Source organism: Enhydra lutris, unplaced genomic scaffold (genome assembly GCF_002288905.1).
Source record: "Enhydra lutris kenyoni isolate GAN:26980312 unplaced genomic scaffold, ASM228890v2 scaffoldscaffold3, whole genome shotgun sequence".
NCBI classification, from domain to species: domain Eukaryota; kingdom Metazoa; phylum Chordata; class Mammalia; order Carnivora; family Mustelidae; genus Enhydra; species Enhydra lutris.
In genome coordinates, this window is record NW_019154087.1 from 85,241,515 (window position 1) to 85,259,057 (window position 17,543).

The window sequence follows — 17,543 nt, forward strand, 5'->3', positions numbered from 1 at the left end:
AAGTCTAAGGCACCCTTCCTCTTCACGTCTGGGAGCTGTCTCCATTTACAAAACTAACCGGGTATTTCTAGCCTAGAGGCTGAAAATGACGCACAAGATTTTCAACAGAGATAAGCCACCAGCAATAGCCTCGCTGCTCTTTTGATGGATGATGAAATAGGAGCTTCTTTCCTCACAACTACACTGAATGGTATTTTCAGGAAACAGAAGTGAGACTGAGAAAAGTTAAATAATTTGCCCAAAGTCACAAGCCAGTGAACTGGCAAAGCCAGTAATTGACCTTGAGTCTCTGAGCCTCCAAAGTCTGGGCCTTTCACACTCTTGCTCTGATAAATCCAGGGACCTTCTAATTCCTGGCTCATCTACTTCTTCCACCCACCTGACCTTTAACAGACATCTCAACCTTTGAAAGATTAACAGGACTGAGACATAACCTTAAAAAAAAAAAAGAGAGAGAGACTGATAATCTATAGTGAACAGTTAGAATAGTGTATGGCACAAAGCAAGTCCTTTTCAATGTTTTTGCTCTTTTTTTTTTTTTTTTTTAAGATTTTATTTATTTATTTGACAGACAAAGATCACAAGTAGGCAGAGAGGCAGGCAGAGAGAGAGGGGGAAGCAGGTTCCCTGCTAAGCAGAGAGCCTGATGTGGGGCTTGATCCCAGGACCCTGGGATCATGACCTGAGCCAAAGGCAGAGGCTTTAACCCACTGAGCCACCCAGGCGCCCCTGTTTTTGCTCCTTTAACCCTCATGAAAAATCTATGAAGCAGTATTATTAACCCCATTTTAGAGGTAAGGAAACTGAGACTCAGGATATGGGGCTACAGGGAAACAAACACCCCTATAAAAAATCTCTATCATTTTCATCGTGCCTGGGTGGCTCAGTTTGTTAAGCGTCCAACTCTTGATTTTGGCTCAGATCATGATCTTGGGGTCCTGGGATGCAGCCCCGGGTGGGTTCTGAACTCAACAGGGAGTCTGCTTAAGATTCTCTTTCTTCCTCCCCCTCTGCCCTGCCCTTCCCGCTTGCACTCTCTCTTTCTAAAATAAATAAAATCTTAAAAATCATTGTTAATGATCAGTATCAATTATTAATTCGACTGTTAAGAATCAGTGGTTAGATTTCACAGAGCACACAGAATGTGTTAATTACAATAAGCATCCTGAAGTCTGGGATGGGGAGGGGGTCGGACACAGGAAGGGTCCTGTGCCTACAACCAAGGCAGCTCGGGTGGACCGGGAATGGCGCAGTGCCAGCACACTTACCTAGCTCATGTGGGAATTCCTCACAGAGGATGGCCACGGAGGTACTGATGCCTTGGAAAACAGACACGGTGAAGGAGGCGCCAATAGCCAGGCCATCAATGAAATTGTGGAGGCCGTCGCTCAGGGTGATCATCCAGGCCAGAGTGCCGATATCAGAGTAGCGGACGCCTTTCAGCCAGTAACAGGCACTCTGGGAAGCCTGCAGGTCCTACAAGAGAGCCCATCCCCATGGCCTCCAAGTCAAAGGATAGACCTTCAAGGTAAGCCTCGGGCATCAAGGCCATTACCAGTTAAAGGCTCCCACCCAACAGCAAATGGCCCACTGACCTGGACGGAGAGTGAGCCCACGATGACCTTCTCATCCATCCCAGGGGCCTTCCCATCCAGCTCACTGCTACAGTGCTGAGGAATCATGTGGTCCAGATCCCCATTTTGCAGCTTCTCAGTCACCCCCTCCTCCTGGTCCTTCTTGGAAGGAAGCGTCTCCGAGGTATAATGGCTATGTCCATGAGGATGCTGGAGGGACCACCGGAAGGGATCAGCATGACGCTCATGCAAACCACAAAGCTTCCTGAGCACTCACTTGGGGCAGGTGCTCCCAGCACTGGGAAGACCTCCTCATTCCCAGCATCACAGAAAACACAAGCAGGCAATACACACAGAAACCTAGGGAAAGTCGTTATAGAAAGCTGAACCAAGACTTGGTGTAGGACAAAAATCAAAGCAATGACCTCAGGGCCAACACTCGTTCCAGCAGGGCGGTCCTGCTCCAAAGGCTCGGAGCTCCTCCTTCGAAATGGCTAATCTGATTCCATTCACTGACTCCTTGGAGGATAACTGCATGCCAGGCACCAAAGATACCTTTCCGGAGCTGTACTGAAGTAAGCATTCAGTTTCTTTGTGGCAGCACTTCCGACCCAATGACTGTATGTATCAAGGCCCTCTGTCATCTTTTTTTTTTTTTTTTTAAAGATTTAATTTATTTATTTAACACACAGAGAGAGAGATTACAAGTAGCAGAGCAGCAGGCAGAGAGGGGAGGAAGCAGGCTCCCTGACAAGCAGGGAGCCCAATGCGGGGCTCGAACCCAGGACCCTGAGATCATGACCTGAGCCGAAGACAGAGGCTTAACCCACTGAGCCACCCAGGTGCCCCCCTCTGTCACCTCTTAAAGGTACAAAAGGTATACCTCCTCGTGAGGTGAGATGGGAGATCTACTGAAATCTGTCCACAGCATCAGCACTCACATAACCCCACTACCAAAACACACAAACATTTCTAGGATGGAGGCTTTCCCTAGAAGCACTGCCTTTCCCAACAATTAAGCCTCACCTCATTTTTCTGCTTAAGAAGCATCTTCAAGATCTTCTCTGTGAAAAAAAAAAGATAAAAGCCCCCAAACACCACTGCAGACTTGGAGACATAATAATCTTCCAGAGGGTTGAAGCCAAAAGCCTGTGAACCCAGGAAAACAAAATGAGTTTAATTAAAAAAAAAAAAAAAAAAAAATCTTCACAGGTCCCTGATTGTTTCTTAACCACTTCCTTGATTCTAGGAAAGGAAAGAGACGTACTCACTGGGATAGCTCTGCCACCTACCACTTCCTTCCCTTTCCAGCAAAAGTGAACCCCTGACTTGCCTTCATGCCACATCACCAGGCCCGTTAGGTTCTCTCTAACTTACTTTCTGATGCAAAAGATAGAGCCTCTTTAGAATTTTACTCTCAGGAAGAACAGCATTGGATATGGTTTTCCACTTTATTAAAGACTCTGCCTTTATTTTTCCTGGTGCTTTGCTGCATGGGCAAAATCTGTCCTCAAATTCCATACTTAGGAAGATGCTTGTGTTTATTTTGTTATCTAATGTCCCTGGCTGATTTGCCTATAAACACAAAGAGAGATGGTCTAATTACACCTTCTAAAATGGGAAATCCATTCCCCAGTTAAACAGTAAGAATTGCGGCATCTTCCTGACCACAGACCTCCCAGTGACCACAAAGCCAAGAAAGCAGACTATGTTACTGCACATGTCAATTTGGGGGTGGGGGTTTGTTTTGGGCTATTTCTGAAAACCTCACTGATCATGGGGAGAAAATCATCTACTGGGAGGAGGACTGGAGCAGGAATCAGGAGAATTCCACACTCCATGATGATCCTAACTTATGGTGAGGCCTTGGGAAACTGGCGAGTGACCTGCTCCCTCCATCCTCTGACAGGAAACAAGTCTCTTGAATAAACCAGCCTTCTTGTGAAAAGGTCAGAGATGAAAGTGATCCTAATACCAGGAACTCTGGCCTGCTTAAAAGGTAAGTGTTTTCCCTTTCTGTTTTAAAGGGGCAAACTGTTATCTCTACTTCCCTGTATAGTTTTCTCAGACACAAAGGTCCAGCTCTAGGGTAGAAATGGCACATATAGGCCGGTTTTCCAGGAGAGACAAATCATCTTAAGAAGAGTGGAGTGAAAACCATCAACTAACAGTTCTCCACAAGAAGCCACAAAGGATGGCAGAGTACAAAAGCATGGCTTTCATGAAATCCAGCCTCTAGGATACGTGGTCTTGTTCTGTATCTGTTAAATGGGTAAAACATGTCCTCTAGACATCAGTGGGTTTAAGAATCAACTAAGAAGACACAAAACCACAACTCAGAAAACCTAAGGTGCTCTGAGAAGAAGCATGTGACATCATCTTGTGCTTCAACTCTGGGTATGCCCAGGCCTGTCGGACCACCTACAAGGAGACACCACCTGCTTCCTGTCATTAGGGGGACTACCACAGAGATTACACCAAATCAGATGAAGCTTCTCCAAGGCTGCTTGTCAGACTTGACAAACACTAAGCTACTCCTGTTCTGTGGAGATTTTCTCATTAACCCAGGCAATGGGGCAAAGGTGCTATGCATGTATGTGAAAATAGGCTCTTTTATTTAGATTACCTTTGCCCCAAGACAGCCTACTGTAGAGAACAGATCTTTTTATTGAGACCAATGGATTCTGCTGGTTTTTCTGTGTGGGCCACAAGCTCCCAATCAGGAGCCATCAAGTGCTACCACTATACTAGGTCTTTTCACCCAGCAGTCAGAGAGCACGTACGAGGCCCCCAGTGATTTACAAGTACTAACATGTAGCCCACACAACACCATCATGAGGTCAGTCCTATCATCTCCCCTGTTTTGCATGAGGAAACAGAAGCACAAGAGAGGTTCAGTGATCCGCCCAAGGTCATTGAACTGGTTGATGGTGGAGCTGGGATTCTAACCCAGCTCCCAAACCTATGCTATGCAGCCTCTCCTAACTCGTGACTCAATCTCAGCTTCATTTTCCAAAAGGAAAAGGACCTCCCTCCTCTGCCTTGCGTCGAAGTGGAGGGTCCTCCCACTGTGCCCCACAGGCCCCCCGAGACTGGCATGCTCCTGTGTGAGAAAGCCCTGGCTTGCCATACCTCGGGGATGAGCTGGAAGAGGGCGTTGGAGTAGAGGGTTCCAATCGCCAGAGCTATGAAGTAGAGCAGCAGCCTCTTGTAAAAAGTCTTCTTCATGAAGGGCACCACGCTGGCCCCCATGAGGGAGCAGAGGGAGATGACGGTCACACAGAGGAGACCATATCCCCACACTGCCGTTGGGGGAGAGCCAGCCCCACCCAGGACAGGGAGTAGGGCAAATGCCCCATTTCACAGCAACCACCAATTAGGGGAAACATGGGGGTGGAAAGGATGGGGAGGCAGTGAAGGAGGTTTGGGTGGAAATTAACAAGGAAACAAAAAAGAAAAATCAGAGAGACAAGTAGGGAGGGAGAGAGAAACAGAAAATTTGTTAGTGATTCAAGTCTGATGAAATTTCCTTTAATCCGTTCAGAAAAATGAGGAGGAATTCAAGGTGGCCTTGGAACCCCATGGCTCCTGCCCCAGCTGTTGCCTTTGGTGGCCAAACCGACACCTGGAGGCGCACCTGCCAGCTGGTGTGGCTACAGGGCAGGGCACTGCCTCGTCACACAGCGGAGGTGTGCTCAGGCCTATCCCCAGGCAGCCCGGGGCAGACTTTGGACTCTAGGACTTTCCCTTTAACAGGACCTCCCTTTAACAAGATTAAGGGACAAAGGGAGCTCACTGTGCTGCCGTGTTTGCTTTTCACATCCAGGCCACACTGTCTAGGCACATCAGTACCACCCAGACTCCATCTGGTTGGTGTAAGGTACAACAAAGTCAGATGTGCAGGGCAGCGGGATGGAGAACAGAAGAAACTGAGGCCCATAAAATTCAGTTTCTTAACTTCTCAAGGTTTTGTTGTTTTCTCCCAAGTTTGTTTCAATGTGCTCTGAGAGGACAGAGTCCAAGATCACCTTGTCACAAAAAATGTTTCCTCTGTCATTTCCCAGTGTCCCACACTCCAGGTAGAATGACACGGAGCCGGGACGAGGCGCGCCCCTATAAGGCACAGGGGCGGAGCATGTACAAATTACTGTATTTCCATTCAACAGGCAATATGGCATATTTCAAATCTTTGAAGAATTAATAAATTCAATTTCTAGAGCTAAAAAAAAAAAAAAAAGCCCAAGATGAGGCCTCCTGTGAGAGGTGCTTGTTAGACTCAGGTGGGATTTTGAGATAACACTGAGATGGTTCCTCTTAAACCAGATTTCTTCTCTCATTTAGAAGGAACAGGTAAGGCCTGGGCATCCCATCAGTATCTCTTCTGGGTAAGTCTCTTGACTGGGAAAAGCTGGGCAGTCACTGACACAGTCTCTTCTTATGAAAGGCAACTGCCTCTGTTCCCAAAGGAGGTCCACACAGTCACCCGTACTGCATGGCCACAGCCCTGCCTGAGCTGACAAAGTGGGCAGGCCATCAACTTGGGTACTTTTTTTTTTTTTTTTTAAGCTCCTCGGTGGTCACAATTAAAAAGCAAAATTAACAAATATTTCAAAATAGTCAAGTAAGGGCACCAGGAAGTCAGTCCTATCCCAGGAAAAAATCAAGATGCAAGGTATGGAGAGCTGAGTGCTCTTTCCTCTGTCTTGGAATTTTCATTTTGTTTGTTTCTGTTAAAAAGTTTTTGTTCTGTTTGGCTCTCTATGGTATGAATTATGGCCTACTTGGAAAAAGAAGGATCCCTTGCTTTTGAGCCAAATTCTATCAATCAGCTGGTAGCCTCTTTTCCTTCTACCTCCTTCCAGGTGGGTGATCTCGTGGTGGCCACACCTGGGTACCGGTGGGGCCTCTGCTTAGAACAGAGCAGGTATGGAGTACCAGGGCTTGGACAGCGACCACCAACCACAGCGTTCCTTCTGAGCCCTGCGAACCGGGCTTCAGAGAGGCAGGGACTAGCGAAGGGAGGCTGAGAGGTCTCTGCCAGGGAGGGCAAAGGGGGAGAGCCTTGCATCTGACATCACCTGAAAAGGCCACAGGCCAACCTGGGTGCCCCAGGAGCAAGAGAAGGCCCTAGAGATCCAGAGTTAGAAGTCATATTTGTGTGCCCTGATATGAGGGAGAAGTGAATTTTCCAGGTGGCAGTGGTCAGGTGCCTCGGGACACAAGGTGGGGGCGGGGCCGGCCGTGAGGCAGAGGTAGCACAGCGGCCGGCCGGCAGGGGAAAGAGGACGCACGGGTTCTGTTCTACTGCACCTCTGGGATGAGCTGGAAGAGCGCGTTAGAGAGCAGCGTTCCAATGGACAGGGCGATGAAGTATGTGAGCACACGGCTGAAAAATGCTTTCTCCGTGCACGGCAGGACGAGGACTCCCAGCAGAGAGGCCAGGTTAATCAGTGAAACACTGAGGAAGCCAAAGCCCCACACTGTGGAGGAACAAGAACAGACGAGGCCTCCATTACTGAGGGCGGGGGTGTTCTCGCTGCCCAGGGCGGCCCAGTCGGAATTCAGCTATGCTCAGGGCAGACAGAGAGCACCAACCTGTCAGTACAGACTGGAGTCCATCTCTGGCTGGGTGCTGTGGGGCAGCCTACAGACAACATAGTGAAGTCACTCTCAAAAGAAGCTACCTTTCCAATGGAGAGGCAGGTGAAAATGACAGGAGAGTTTAAAAACCAGGAGTGAAATGATGACAGCGGGGAACAACGAGCAGAACGCAGGCGGCACGTGCTAGGTACCAAGGGCACTGCAGGCCCTCGGGAGGCACAGACACTCAGCCGTGGGGAGTCCGCCGTGGCTGAAGCACAGGTACCGGGCAGGGAGGGGGACAGGGGAGAGGTGCCAAACTGAAACGCCGAGGCATTAGTCCCTTGTAGTTTAATAAGAAAAAAAAATGAAAAAGTAGCAAAAAAGAAAAGGAAAAGAAAAAATCCATAGGCAGGTCCAAAAGCCCAGCACCGAGCTCATCAGCCATGCCACTGGGTCAGACAATATGCCGGAGCAGTCACATGAGTCAGAAGACACCAGTTATCATCGTCCCTCTAATCTACTCCCCTGGTGTTGATGAGCTGCTCACCGGTGAGATCTCCCATGAGCAGCCCCAGCCTCAGCTTCCCTGTCCCCACTCACCTTCGATGGAGCTTGGCTTCCCCTCTTCCGTCTGCTCATCCTCCTCGTTCTCCTGGTTCTCAGAAGCACAGGCCCGGGAATCCAGCTGCTGGAGGATGGTAGGGCAGAACTCCTGGAACTCAATCCTTCCAATCCGGGACTGGTTGTTCAAGTTGTGGGCAGCAAAAAGGTCTCCGGAACTAAAGCACTGAGACGGAGGGGGAGAGGCAGGAAGCTTCTCAGAACCCAGAATCACATCTCAGCCCTGGCAGCAACCGACTCAGCCTTCCACGAGGAGAACCTGTCCAGATCCCGGGGATCTGGACATCTGACATCACCTGAAGAGCTGAAGATTACCTGAAGATGATCTAGAGGCTCATCTCTAGGGATGAGAGCAAGGTGGTCCCTAAACTTGAAAACCTGAGACACAATCTCAGAGATCAGTCACCTGGTGCAAGTCACACACCTGACACACACCCACGAGTACCTGGCTGCCCACAAGGTCTGGGAACAACTGGATCCCAGTCTTTGAGACCGCGGCGTGGTTTCTGGAAAACGTGATTGTATTTGCATACCTGAAGCTACAGCTTCATCCAGATACCAAACCTACCTGCACATCACAACAGCCTGAAGAGTTATTCTATTAAAATGCATGTTCCAGATACTTGTCCAGAGCTATTGAGCTCTGGCACCTAAAGAGGAACATCAGTCCCCAGGACCCCAGTAGTGCTGACCCCACCCTGAAGAATGTGTTGATAGAGATCAGGGGAGGAAGAAGGAAAATCTAAAGGTTTGGTCTACCGTGGAGCACATAAGGGCTGGTAGAGGTCACGAACGCGAACGCTCAGTCCCCTCGGGAGGCGTTAGGTAGGTGGTTCTCACATACCGTTCCTATGAAACACTGCAGTTTTACTTCTAATTATACTTTATACACTTACACATCAGGCTTTATCTGGCTTGGTTTAACACGGGTCAGTCTCTAACAGCCCTTCGGGTGTGCTGACAAGTGAGAGCTTCTGGGCCTACAAAGTAGAGAGCTGGACTCTGGTGACCCCAAGATAACTGCCGCTGTGCCAGGAGGCCCTCCGGGGTCAGTAAGCATGAGCCCATGAGGGCAGCCTTCTCCCAAACTCCCACATTAACCGCACGCCTGCGGTTCTGCATCCAGGCTGCCTGGTCCTTTGGCCACGTGACCTCTCCAAGGAAGTTCTCCTTCAATACGAAGGCCCTAGACACCTAACCCACAAACCTTCCTTGATCACTCCAGCATACACCCCTTTCCCCCTCTGGTCTCTGAACCCTATGAAGACTGTCCAACTCAGAGCATTTAACACTTCATTTTTTAAAAAAAGATTTTATTTATTTATTTGACAGAGACAGACACAGCAAGAAAGGGAACACGGTCAGGGAAGTGGGAGAGGGAGAAGCATGTTTCCCGCTGAGCAGAGAGCCCGATGCAGGGCTTGATACCCGGACCATAACCCGAGACAAAGGCAGACGCCTAACTGAGCCACCCAGGTACCCCAACACTTCATTTTAACAAAGGTTTATTTATTCATTTTAGGGAGAGAGAACGAGAGAGTGAGTGAGCAGGGGGAAGGGGCAGAGAGGGGGAGAATCTCGAGTAGACACCCTGAGAGCATGGAGCCCAAAGCAGGGCTCAATCCCATGACCTCAAGATCATGACCTAGGCAGAAATCAAGCGTTGGAAGCTCAACTGACTGGGCCACCAGGCATCCCTAACACTTCGTTTTAGGATCAGATAACTCAGTCCTCTGAGTAAGCTCTCCATCTTGAGAGCAGACTCTTTAACATGACTCATTTTTCTCTACTTCTCCCAGCACTCAGCCCAGGGAACAAAGCAGATATGTAAAGATATGACTTACACTTGGCTGCCACAAATAGCCTCGGACTGTGATTAGCCAAGATGACATGGAAGAACAAAGAACCAGAAGCCAAAGGACTTGGGTCTCAGTCCTGCACTGTCCAAGAACTCAGTGCGGGACCCTTGGCATTCCCTTCTAAATAATGAAGACTTTCCACCTGCAGCCGGAGGGAGTGTGAGGCTCCCCTGCGACTTCAGGCAAAGGGCCTTGTAACCTGTAAGTCCCATGAGACATGCCGGCTGTCCTGGGCACCCTGGCTTGCCCGCAGGTGATCCCAGTGCAGCTGTGAGGGACACAGAGGGCTGAGAACTCCTGCTGACCGCTCCCTCCAGCCAGAGCTTCAGAACAGCCACGTGGGAGGACAGGAGGCACTGCTGGGGACCCAGACAATTGGTGAAGAGGAACTGGCCCCTCTACTCTGCCATCACGGCTTGCCTGCTCCAAGTGTCTTGGGCTCCCCGTGCCCAACTAGACTGTGACCCCCTCAAGGCAGACAGTGCTCAGCAGAGCTGAGAGCCTTACCGTCGAGAGGTTCCTCTGTCCATGCACCGGCTGGGTGACATTGTCCCGGCCCACACCCACATCCAGGTGGTTGAGCAGGGCCTTGAGCTGATGCAGGGTGAGGGTGTCACCCTCTCCGTAGCGATGCAGGAGGTCCTGCAGGAAAAAGGCCGCACTGACGCCTGGTGTCCCCGTGGACACAGCGTGAGCTTTAGGAACAGAACTCCATAAGCTGACCCAGGTCAGCAGGAAGCAGCTGAGGAAGGCTGGGTGGAGCAGCTTCATGGTGACAAAAAAGCCTGCAAGAAGGAAAGGCAGGTGAGCGACAGGCTCCAGAAACCCACTCTCTCCTCCCACTTCCCTGCCAGGTACACAGGACCCAGCAGCCTCGCTCTGGACAGCCTCCTCTCCCCTCCGACTCTTCACCCTTCTCTAATGCTTCTGCCAAGTGTTTGAGAAAAACCTTTCTCTTCAAGCATTAAATTAAAAAATAATGAAAGGACAAATTCAACGGATTTGACTAAATTTAAAAATTACAAAATAAAACAACTGTGATGTGGTTAAAAAGTATCTTTTAGAGACACTGAAATAATCACACATTAAACAATATCTCATCTGGAATTTGCTTCAAAATAAGAAAGGAGGGGGTATTTGCATGGGAGCATAGAGGAGACAAGACCAGGCATGAGTTAATAACTCATGAAACTGCTTGATGAGTGAATGGGAATTTATTATACTATTTTTTTTTTTTTTAAAGTAAGCTCTACACTCAACACTGACTGAAACAGCCAAGTGCCCCATACTATTACACTTTAATATGTTGGAAATGCTCCAAAATAAAAAAACAAACAAACAAACAAAAAACAACAGGGGCGCCTGGGTGGCTCAGTGGGTTAAGAGTCTGCCTTTGGCTCAGGTCAGGATCCCGGGATCCTGGTGGAGCCCAGCATCCAGCTCCCTGCTCAGCCGGGCATCTGCTTCTCCCTCTGCCCCTCCCCCACCACTCATGCTTGTGCTTGCTAAAATGCTCTCTCTCTTTTTGAAATAAATAAAATCTTAAAAAACAAACAAAACACACACACACAAAAAGGCAACAACAAAAAAAAACTACAATTAGGGGCTCCTGGGTGGCTCAGTGGGTTAAGCCTCTACCTTCGGCTCAGGTCATGATCTCGGGATCTGAGATGGAGCCCAGCATCAGAGCCCTGCATTGGGCTCTCTGCTCAGCAGGGAGCCCGCTTCCCCCCTTCTGCCTGCCTCTCTGCCTACTTGTGATCTCTATGTCAAATAAATATATAAAATCTTAAAAAACAAACAAACAAACTACAACTAAAAGAGGGGGAAAATAGAGTGGGGAAAAGTCCACCATCAAACACGATAAAGGTTTATTTCTATATACCTTTTTTTTAAAGATTTTTTTTAAAAATTTATTTATTTGACAGACAGAGATCACAAGTAGGCAGAGAGGCAGGCAGAGAGAGAGGAGGAAGCAGGCTCCCCGCTGAGCAGAGAGCCCGATGAGGGGCTCGATCCCAGGACCCTGGGATCACGACCTGAGCCGAAGGCAGAGGCTTTAACCCACTGAGCCACCGAGGCGCCCCTATTTCTATAAACCTTAGTTAGAGAACAAAAATGAATACACTTAAGGGTGTCAGGTGGATGGGCGAAATGAGTCAAAGGGATTGAGAGGTACAGATCTCCAGCTATAAAAGAAGTAAGACACAGGGATGAAAAGCGCAGCACGGCAAACACGGTGAACACCACTGTTAATGAGCTGATGTGGCAACAGGTGGTGAGTACACTAACGGTGGCAAGGGTGTAACGTATACATACATAAGGTTGAATCACTATGTTAAACTCCTGAAACTACTATATTGTTTGCCAACTATGCTTCAGTAAAAAAAGAATATAAACTTAAAAGATGGATGGTGCTATACTGCTGCTTATTAAAACAGCAAAACAGATTTTTAAAAAATACAAAACCAAATTTAGTGAGGTTTAACACCAGAGTAAGATGGTGCTATAGAAGATATTACATTATCTTTAAATAATGCAGATAAAATTACATATTTATGTAATGACATTATATAACCAGACTCTTGAAAAGTTATGATAATAAGTGTCTCAATCCTTTTAATTGTTACATCTACAATCTGTACTAACAGAAGCAACCCCCAGATAAAAAAGTCTATAGGCAGAAAGTTATGGTCAGGCGAATTATAGCAATTTCATCGACTAGTATGCAGCTATAAAAATGGAGTTTAGGGGCGCCTGGGCCGCTCAGTGGGTTAAGCCACTGCCTTCGGCTCAGGTCATAATCTCAGGGTCCTGGGATCGAGCCCCGCATCGGGCTCTCTGCTCAGCGGGGAGCCTGCTTCCTCCTCTCTCTCTGCCTGACTCTCTGCCTGCTTGTGATCTCTCTCTGTCAAATAAATAAATAAAATCTTTGAAAAAAAAAATGGAGTTTAATGTTCAGCAAAAAAGCAGAAAGATTCTGTAACAAAGTTATGAGGTGAGAAGGAACAGGGAAAAATAGGTCTCAGAGAAGGCAGGGCTTTTGTTAATTATTTCCCTCAGTATAGTTTAATTAGGGAAATAAGCAAACACCAGGCAGGGAGAGGGGGGAAGAGCCTATTTAATCTAGACCTAGAAACCCAATCACTGCAGGCATTTCCACGCCTCCCAGGCTCCCAGGGCTCCGGCTTGCCCCACAGTGGGCACTCACTCCACCTCTGGGCCTTTGCTTATGACAGAGGAGTTAGAGCAGAGTGCTTAAAAGCAGGCTGGTTTGCATCCTGGTTCTGCCACTTACAAGTGGTACAATCTTGGGCAAGATATTTAACCAGAGTCAACCTTTTGGAGTCACTCAGAGTAGTGATGCAGGAGCGCCCAGCTGACTCAGTCAGTGGAGCCTACAACTCTGGATCTTGGGGTTGTGAGCTCAACCCCCAACAGATGGGTGGAGAGATTACTTAAAAAAAAAAAAAAAAAAAAAAAAAAGAATAGTGATGTAGCTCACCCTAGCCTTTAGTGTCAGAAAGACCAGACTTGAATTTCTGTGCCACTGCTGGCCAGATAGGAGTAACCTTGGGGAAGTTACCTGGGCTCTCTACCTCAGTTTTCTCATCTACAAAATGGGTATTCACCCCACTGGATTACTGTGCAAATTCAAATGACATGAACTATGTCAAGTCTCCCAGTGCCTGACCTATAGAAAGCACTCAACCAGATGTTATAATTTGATTATAATCAGCAGGGTTCCTCCACTTTGACTCGCTCCCAGCCCAGATACAGAGCTTCTGCTGGCACTATGAGGAATACCCCTGTGGCTAACTTTGCTCCAGGCCAACAGCACACACATCACACAAGTCCCCCACCACAAACACACCAGCGGACATTTCAGGCTTTAGCCTCCACACACAGAATGCACAGAATCTGGGGACAGAAAATCTCAGTCTTCAGCAGAATGCACTCTGAGTCACACAAAGGGTAGATTAGCCATCAGCACAAACAGTGGTCTGTAAAGTGTTACTCTGAGACGACCAACTCTCAAATCTATACTGAGAACCAGAAGTTAATACAGTGGGCAGGTGGGATCTTAGGCCCAAATGGCTAAAATCCATTGTACAAAAAGAACAGTCCTCTCTACCTGACCACCCCGTCACCTGTCTGAGGCATGTGTTGTACTGTCAGAGCAAAGGAGAAGAGGGCTGTGTGGATTTACCAAAGGAGGGCAAAGAGATGAGGACAGCCACGGGCAATCCCCAGTGCCAAGCCCGTGAAGCACCTGGCAGTCATGGATTCCTGGAGAAGTTGGGATGCTTATCCTCACTGAAGAGAGGAGGAAATTTTCAGAGATTAGGAAACATGATCCACAGCCAACAAGCTGAGTAGTGAAGCTAGAAATTAAATTTTTCATGAACCGAAGCCAGGTCTGAATGAAAGTCCGCGCACTCTGAACCACTTCCCCACTGTGTGGAGACACAGGCTCCACAGAGAGGTCCGTAAAAACCTACAGGTCTCTAGGCAGGTCTTCCCAATTTGATTTAAAGATTAAAAAAAAAAAAAAAGTAATCTCGGGGGGGGCGCCTGGGTGGCTCAGCGGGTTAAAGCCTCTGCCTTCGGCTCAGGTCATGATCTCAGGGTCCTGGGATCAAACCCCGCATCAGGCTCTCTGCTCAGCAGGAAGCCTGCTTCCCTTCCTCTATCTCTGCCTGCCTCTCTGCCTACTTGTGATCTGTCAAATAAATAAAAATCTTATAAAAAATAAATAAATAAGTAATCTCTACATCCAACGTGGGGTTCAACTGTACAACCCAAGATCAAGAGCTGCACGTGTGACCACCTGGTCCAGCTGAGCGCCCCAGTTCCTCCCAATTTCTATCAGCCCCAAGTAGCACCCCAAATCCAGGCATGGAAGACCTGTGCAGGGGACCGCCCTGGGTACACCTTAGAAGGCAGGCTGCATTACAGGGCACCTTCTTAATAAAAAAAACAGTGGTTCCCACTTCAGCCATATTTCTCAGATTTATCTGCAGCAACCTCAAAACATTCAGAAGAAACACAGAATCACCCCACATGTGAGACACCCCACAGAACTTTAGCAGCTTTACCTGGATGAGCATTCAGGTCAAAGTCAGCATCTACAAAACATCTGCTCTTTGTTGCCCCAGTGGCCCCTCGGCCCCTCGGCGTGGCTGGTCCAGCCTCCTGGAGCGCGTGAGTAGACTCAGCTGAGCGGAACCTGCTCCCTGATCCACCACTCATGACATGACCCACTCCCCAGAGCACCTAAAAACAACTGCAGGGCAGGAAGAAGTCCCGGTCCAGGGATCTTAGAGCTGCTAAAAGACACTTCAAATCCAAGGGACCCTGGACTTCTGGCAGACACAAAAGGGGAGCTTTCTGCTCCGATGGAGATTTCTTTTTTCTTCAGCTACCAGTTAATTCTTAGGGGGAAAAAAAGTTTACAAAAGAGTCTTTGGATGAAAAAAGAGAGAGGAAGAGAACACATACAGCTGGATGGTGAAGTCAAGCAGGGGTCCTCCCAGTGTGGGCTCCGCTACAGGACGAAGCCCCATCTATTAGAAATCTGTGGAAATGGGTGGGGCCTGGGTGGGCCCCTCCAGGCCTTCCAGGGAGCCAAGCCAGCTGCCCTCAAGGACACCTTCCAGAAGTAGTAAGAGAAGCACGCAGGGCAGGACATGAAAACAAGGGGAAAGAGACAAAGGTCCGAATGTGCTCTTGGCTCAGAGGACGTCTCTCCCACTCAAGAGAAGCTGGAGTCTCTCCACTCCTTTGTTCACTTGGCCTGGGTTCAAAGAAGTAAATTATTTTAGTGCCTTTAGGTCTGCCTCCAAGGCGCCAGACCCAGTCCTCCTAGGGGAAGTAAAAAACCCAAGAGAAAGTCAGTGAGAGATGCTTGCTTTCAGACCCTGAGACTTTGGGTCTCCTTACCATTTCGGGGGGCTCCTAAACCAGAATCTCACCTGCCTGCCATGCCTTCACTTGGTTCAGAAGTATCTTATCCTACAAACGGCACTTCTGTGCTGGGGACATAGTCCCACTGTTGTATCCACCACGCTGCCTGTTTTCTAGGCCCACCCCCTGTCAGAGAGGAGCGAAAATGGACTTCTCCCCACAGTAACGAAGCAGCAACTCTTCATGATGCTTACTAATCCAGAAGCTGGAGCTTGGGACCTGATCAATGAGCCTGGGAGCTACCAGGTCTCCAAATATCCACTCCCTTCCCTGACCACCAGCTGGCTGGGTCACCCACCCCATTCACTCTCAGGTCTTCTGAGCTGAGGAATGAAACAGGGAAGACCAAGTGCTCCAGAGACAACTCTTTCCAAGGCCACTGGTAAGCCACAGGAAATGGGTGAAAGATGTCTATCAGCACAGCTCCCTGTGCCTGTTCTGTGCCCCTTCAAAGGATGGGTTATGTGGGAGCACAATGAATTTATATAAAGCTAAAACTCAAGCTGAGGCCTTCACTGCAGGTTGAGGGTAGCCATCAAGGCAAGGGCAGTCTCAACTGGGTTTCTACAAAGCATTTTACTTAAAATTGAGAAAAGGTTGATTGTTCCTACCAAAGCAAGCAAGCAAGAATGACCATGGGGGCTGGAGGGGTCGAAGAGGAGGTGTGGGAAGGGGAGGCCACAGAGATCCACAGGATGGCTCCCTAGAGCCCTTGGCCCCTCTACTGGTGGGCCCCAGTGAATTACCTTAAGCTTTCCTTTCTTTCTTTCTTTCATTTTTTTTTTTTTTTAAGATTTTCTTTATTTATTTGACAGGGGTCACAAGTAGGCAGAGAGGCAGGCAGAGAGAGAGGAGGAAGCAGGCTCCCCGCTGAGCAGAGAGCCCGATGCGGGGCTCGATCCCAGAACCCTGGGATCATGACCTGAGCTGAAGGCAGAGATTTTAAACCACTGAGCCACCCAGGGGCCCTTAAGCTTTCCTTTCAACTGCCTGCTTCCCCACCTAAAATCCAAAGGATGTCAAAAGAGGTGTATAGTTCCCTATGTTCCTCTTGGGGACAGATAGCATGGGCTCTCTGAGGCACCTTGACCTTAGGACAGCCAGGGCTCCAGGGCTGTGAGCACCAATGCCCCCAACTAACCACCCGTCCGGTGATTCCTTCCTGGTCAAGAGTTCACTTCTGGGGGCGCCTGGGTGGCTCAGTGGGTTAAAGCCTCTGCCTTCGGCTCAGGTCATGATCTCAGGGTCCTGGGATCGAGCCCCACATTGGGTTCTCTGCTCAGTGGGGAGCCTGCTTCCTCCTCTCTCTGCCTGCCTCTCTGCTTACTTATGATCTCCCTCTGTCAAATAAATAAATAAATAAAATCTTAAAAAAAAAAAAAAAAAAAGAGTTCACTTCTGTAGAATACCTTCCAACAGACTGGTCCTGCTCCAGTCTCCATCCCTGTCCCATTCTAACACTGGGGCAAGATCTGGTAGGCCCAATAGGACTGTCTCCCCAGGGAACACTCCCCACTAAGGGTTAACTACAAAGGTAAACAAAGGCAGATGGCTCCAGGGGAGTCCAGGGGGCAACACTCCTGGCCTAGTTACAAAACCCTGGGATTTACCAAGACAAAGCCAGGGGGAGGGAGGGTGGGTAGGTCTTTGAGAAATCAAGAACCCTGGGCCCAAGTACCAAAGGAAGTGCTGGCTTTGGCAGCAGAAGGACCACTGGATCTGGTGTGAGCAGGCCAACTCACAGCAATTCCATACCATGCCCTGATCTCATTACATCTGTCTCCTTAGTTCCCGAAAGAGGAAAAGAAACCTGCAGTTTTCGGAGTATTAAGAAAGAAAAAGTATGTTGAAACATGATATGAAAATAAGGACTTCGGAGTTTAAATGGAGAACTGAAATGGTATTCACAATTTCCTTTCCCTTAATCATTAACATTTGA

The 17,543-nt window shown here is 48.5% G+C and overlaps 1 protein-coding gene across 2 annotated transcripts in view; it reads right to left on the reverse strand.

Annotated features, from left to right (window-relative positions):
* LOC111157452 (solute carrier family 39 member 14) overlaps window positions 1–17,543 on the reverse strand; it is a 50,306-nt gene that overhangs the window by 7,941 nt on the left and 24,822 nt on the right. For both annotated transcript variants that reach the window (XM_022518875.1, XM_022518865.1), the window contains exons 2-7: window positions 10,145–10,422; window positions 7,758–7,944; window positions 4,707–4,876; window positions 2,601–2,723; window positions 1,596–1,784; window positions 1,269–1,476 (exon numbers count right to left, since the gene is read on the reverse strand). In XM_022518875.1, the coding sequence (XP_022374583.1) occupies window positions 1,269–1,476; window positions 1,596–1,784; window positions 2,601–2,723; window positions 4,707–4,876; window positions 7,758–7,944; window positions 10,145–10,408 (1,141 nt within the window). In that variant the 5' untranslated portion in view covers window positions 10,409–10,422. The remainder of the gene's footprint in view (window positions 1–1,268; window positions 1,477–1,595; window positions 1,785–2,600; window positions 2,724–4,706; window positions 4,877–7,757; window positions 7,945–10,144; window positions 10,423–17,543) is intronic.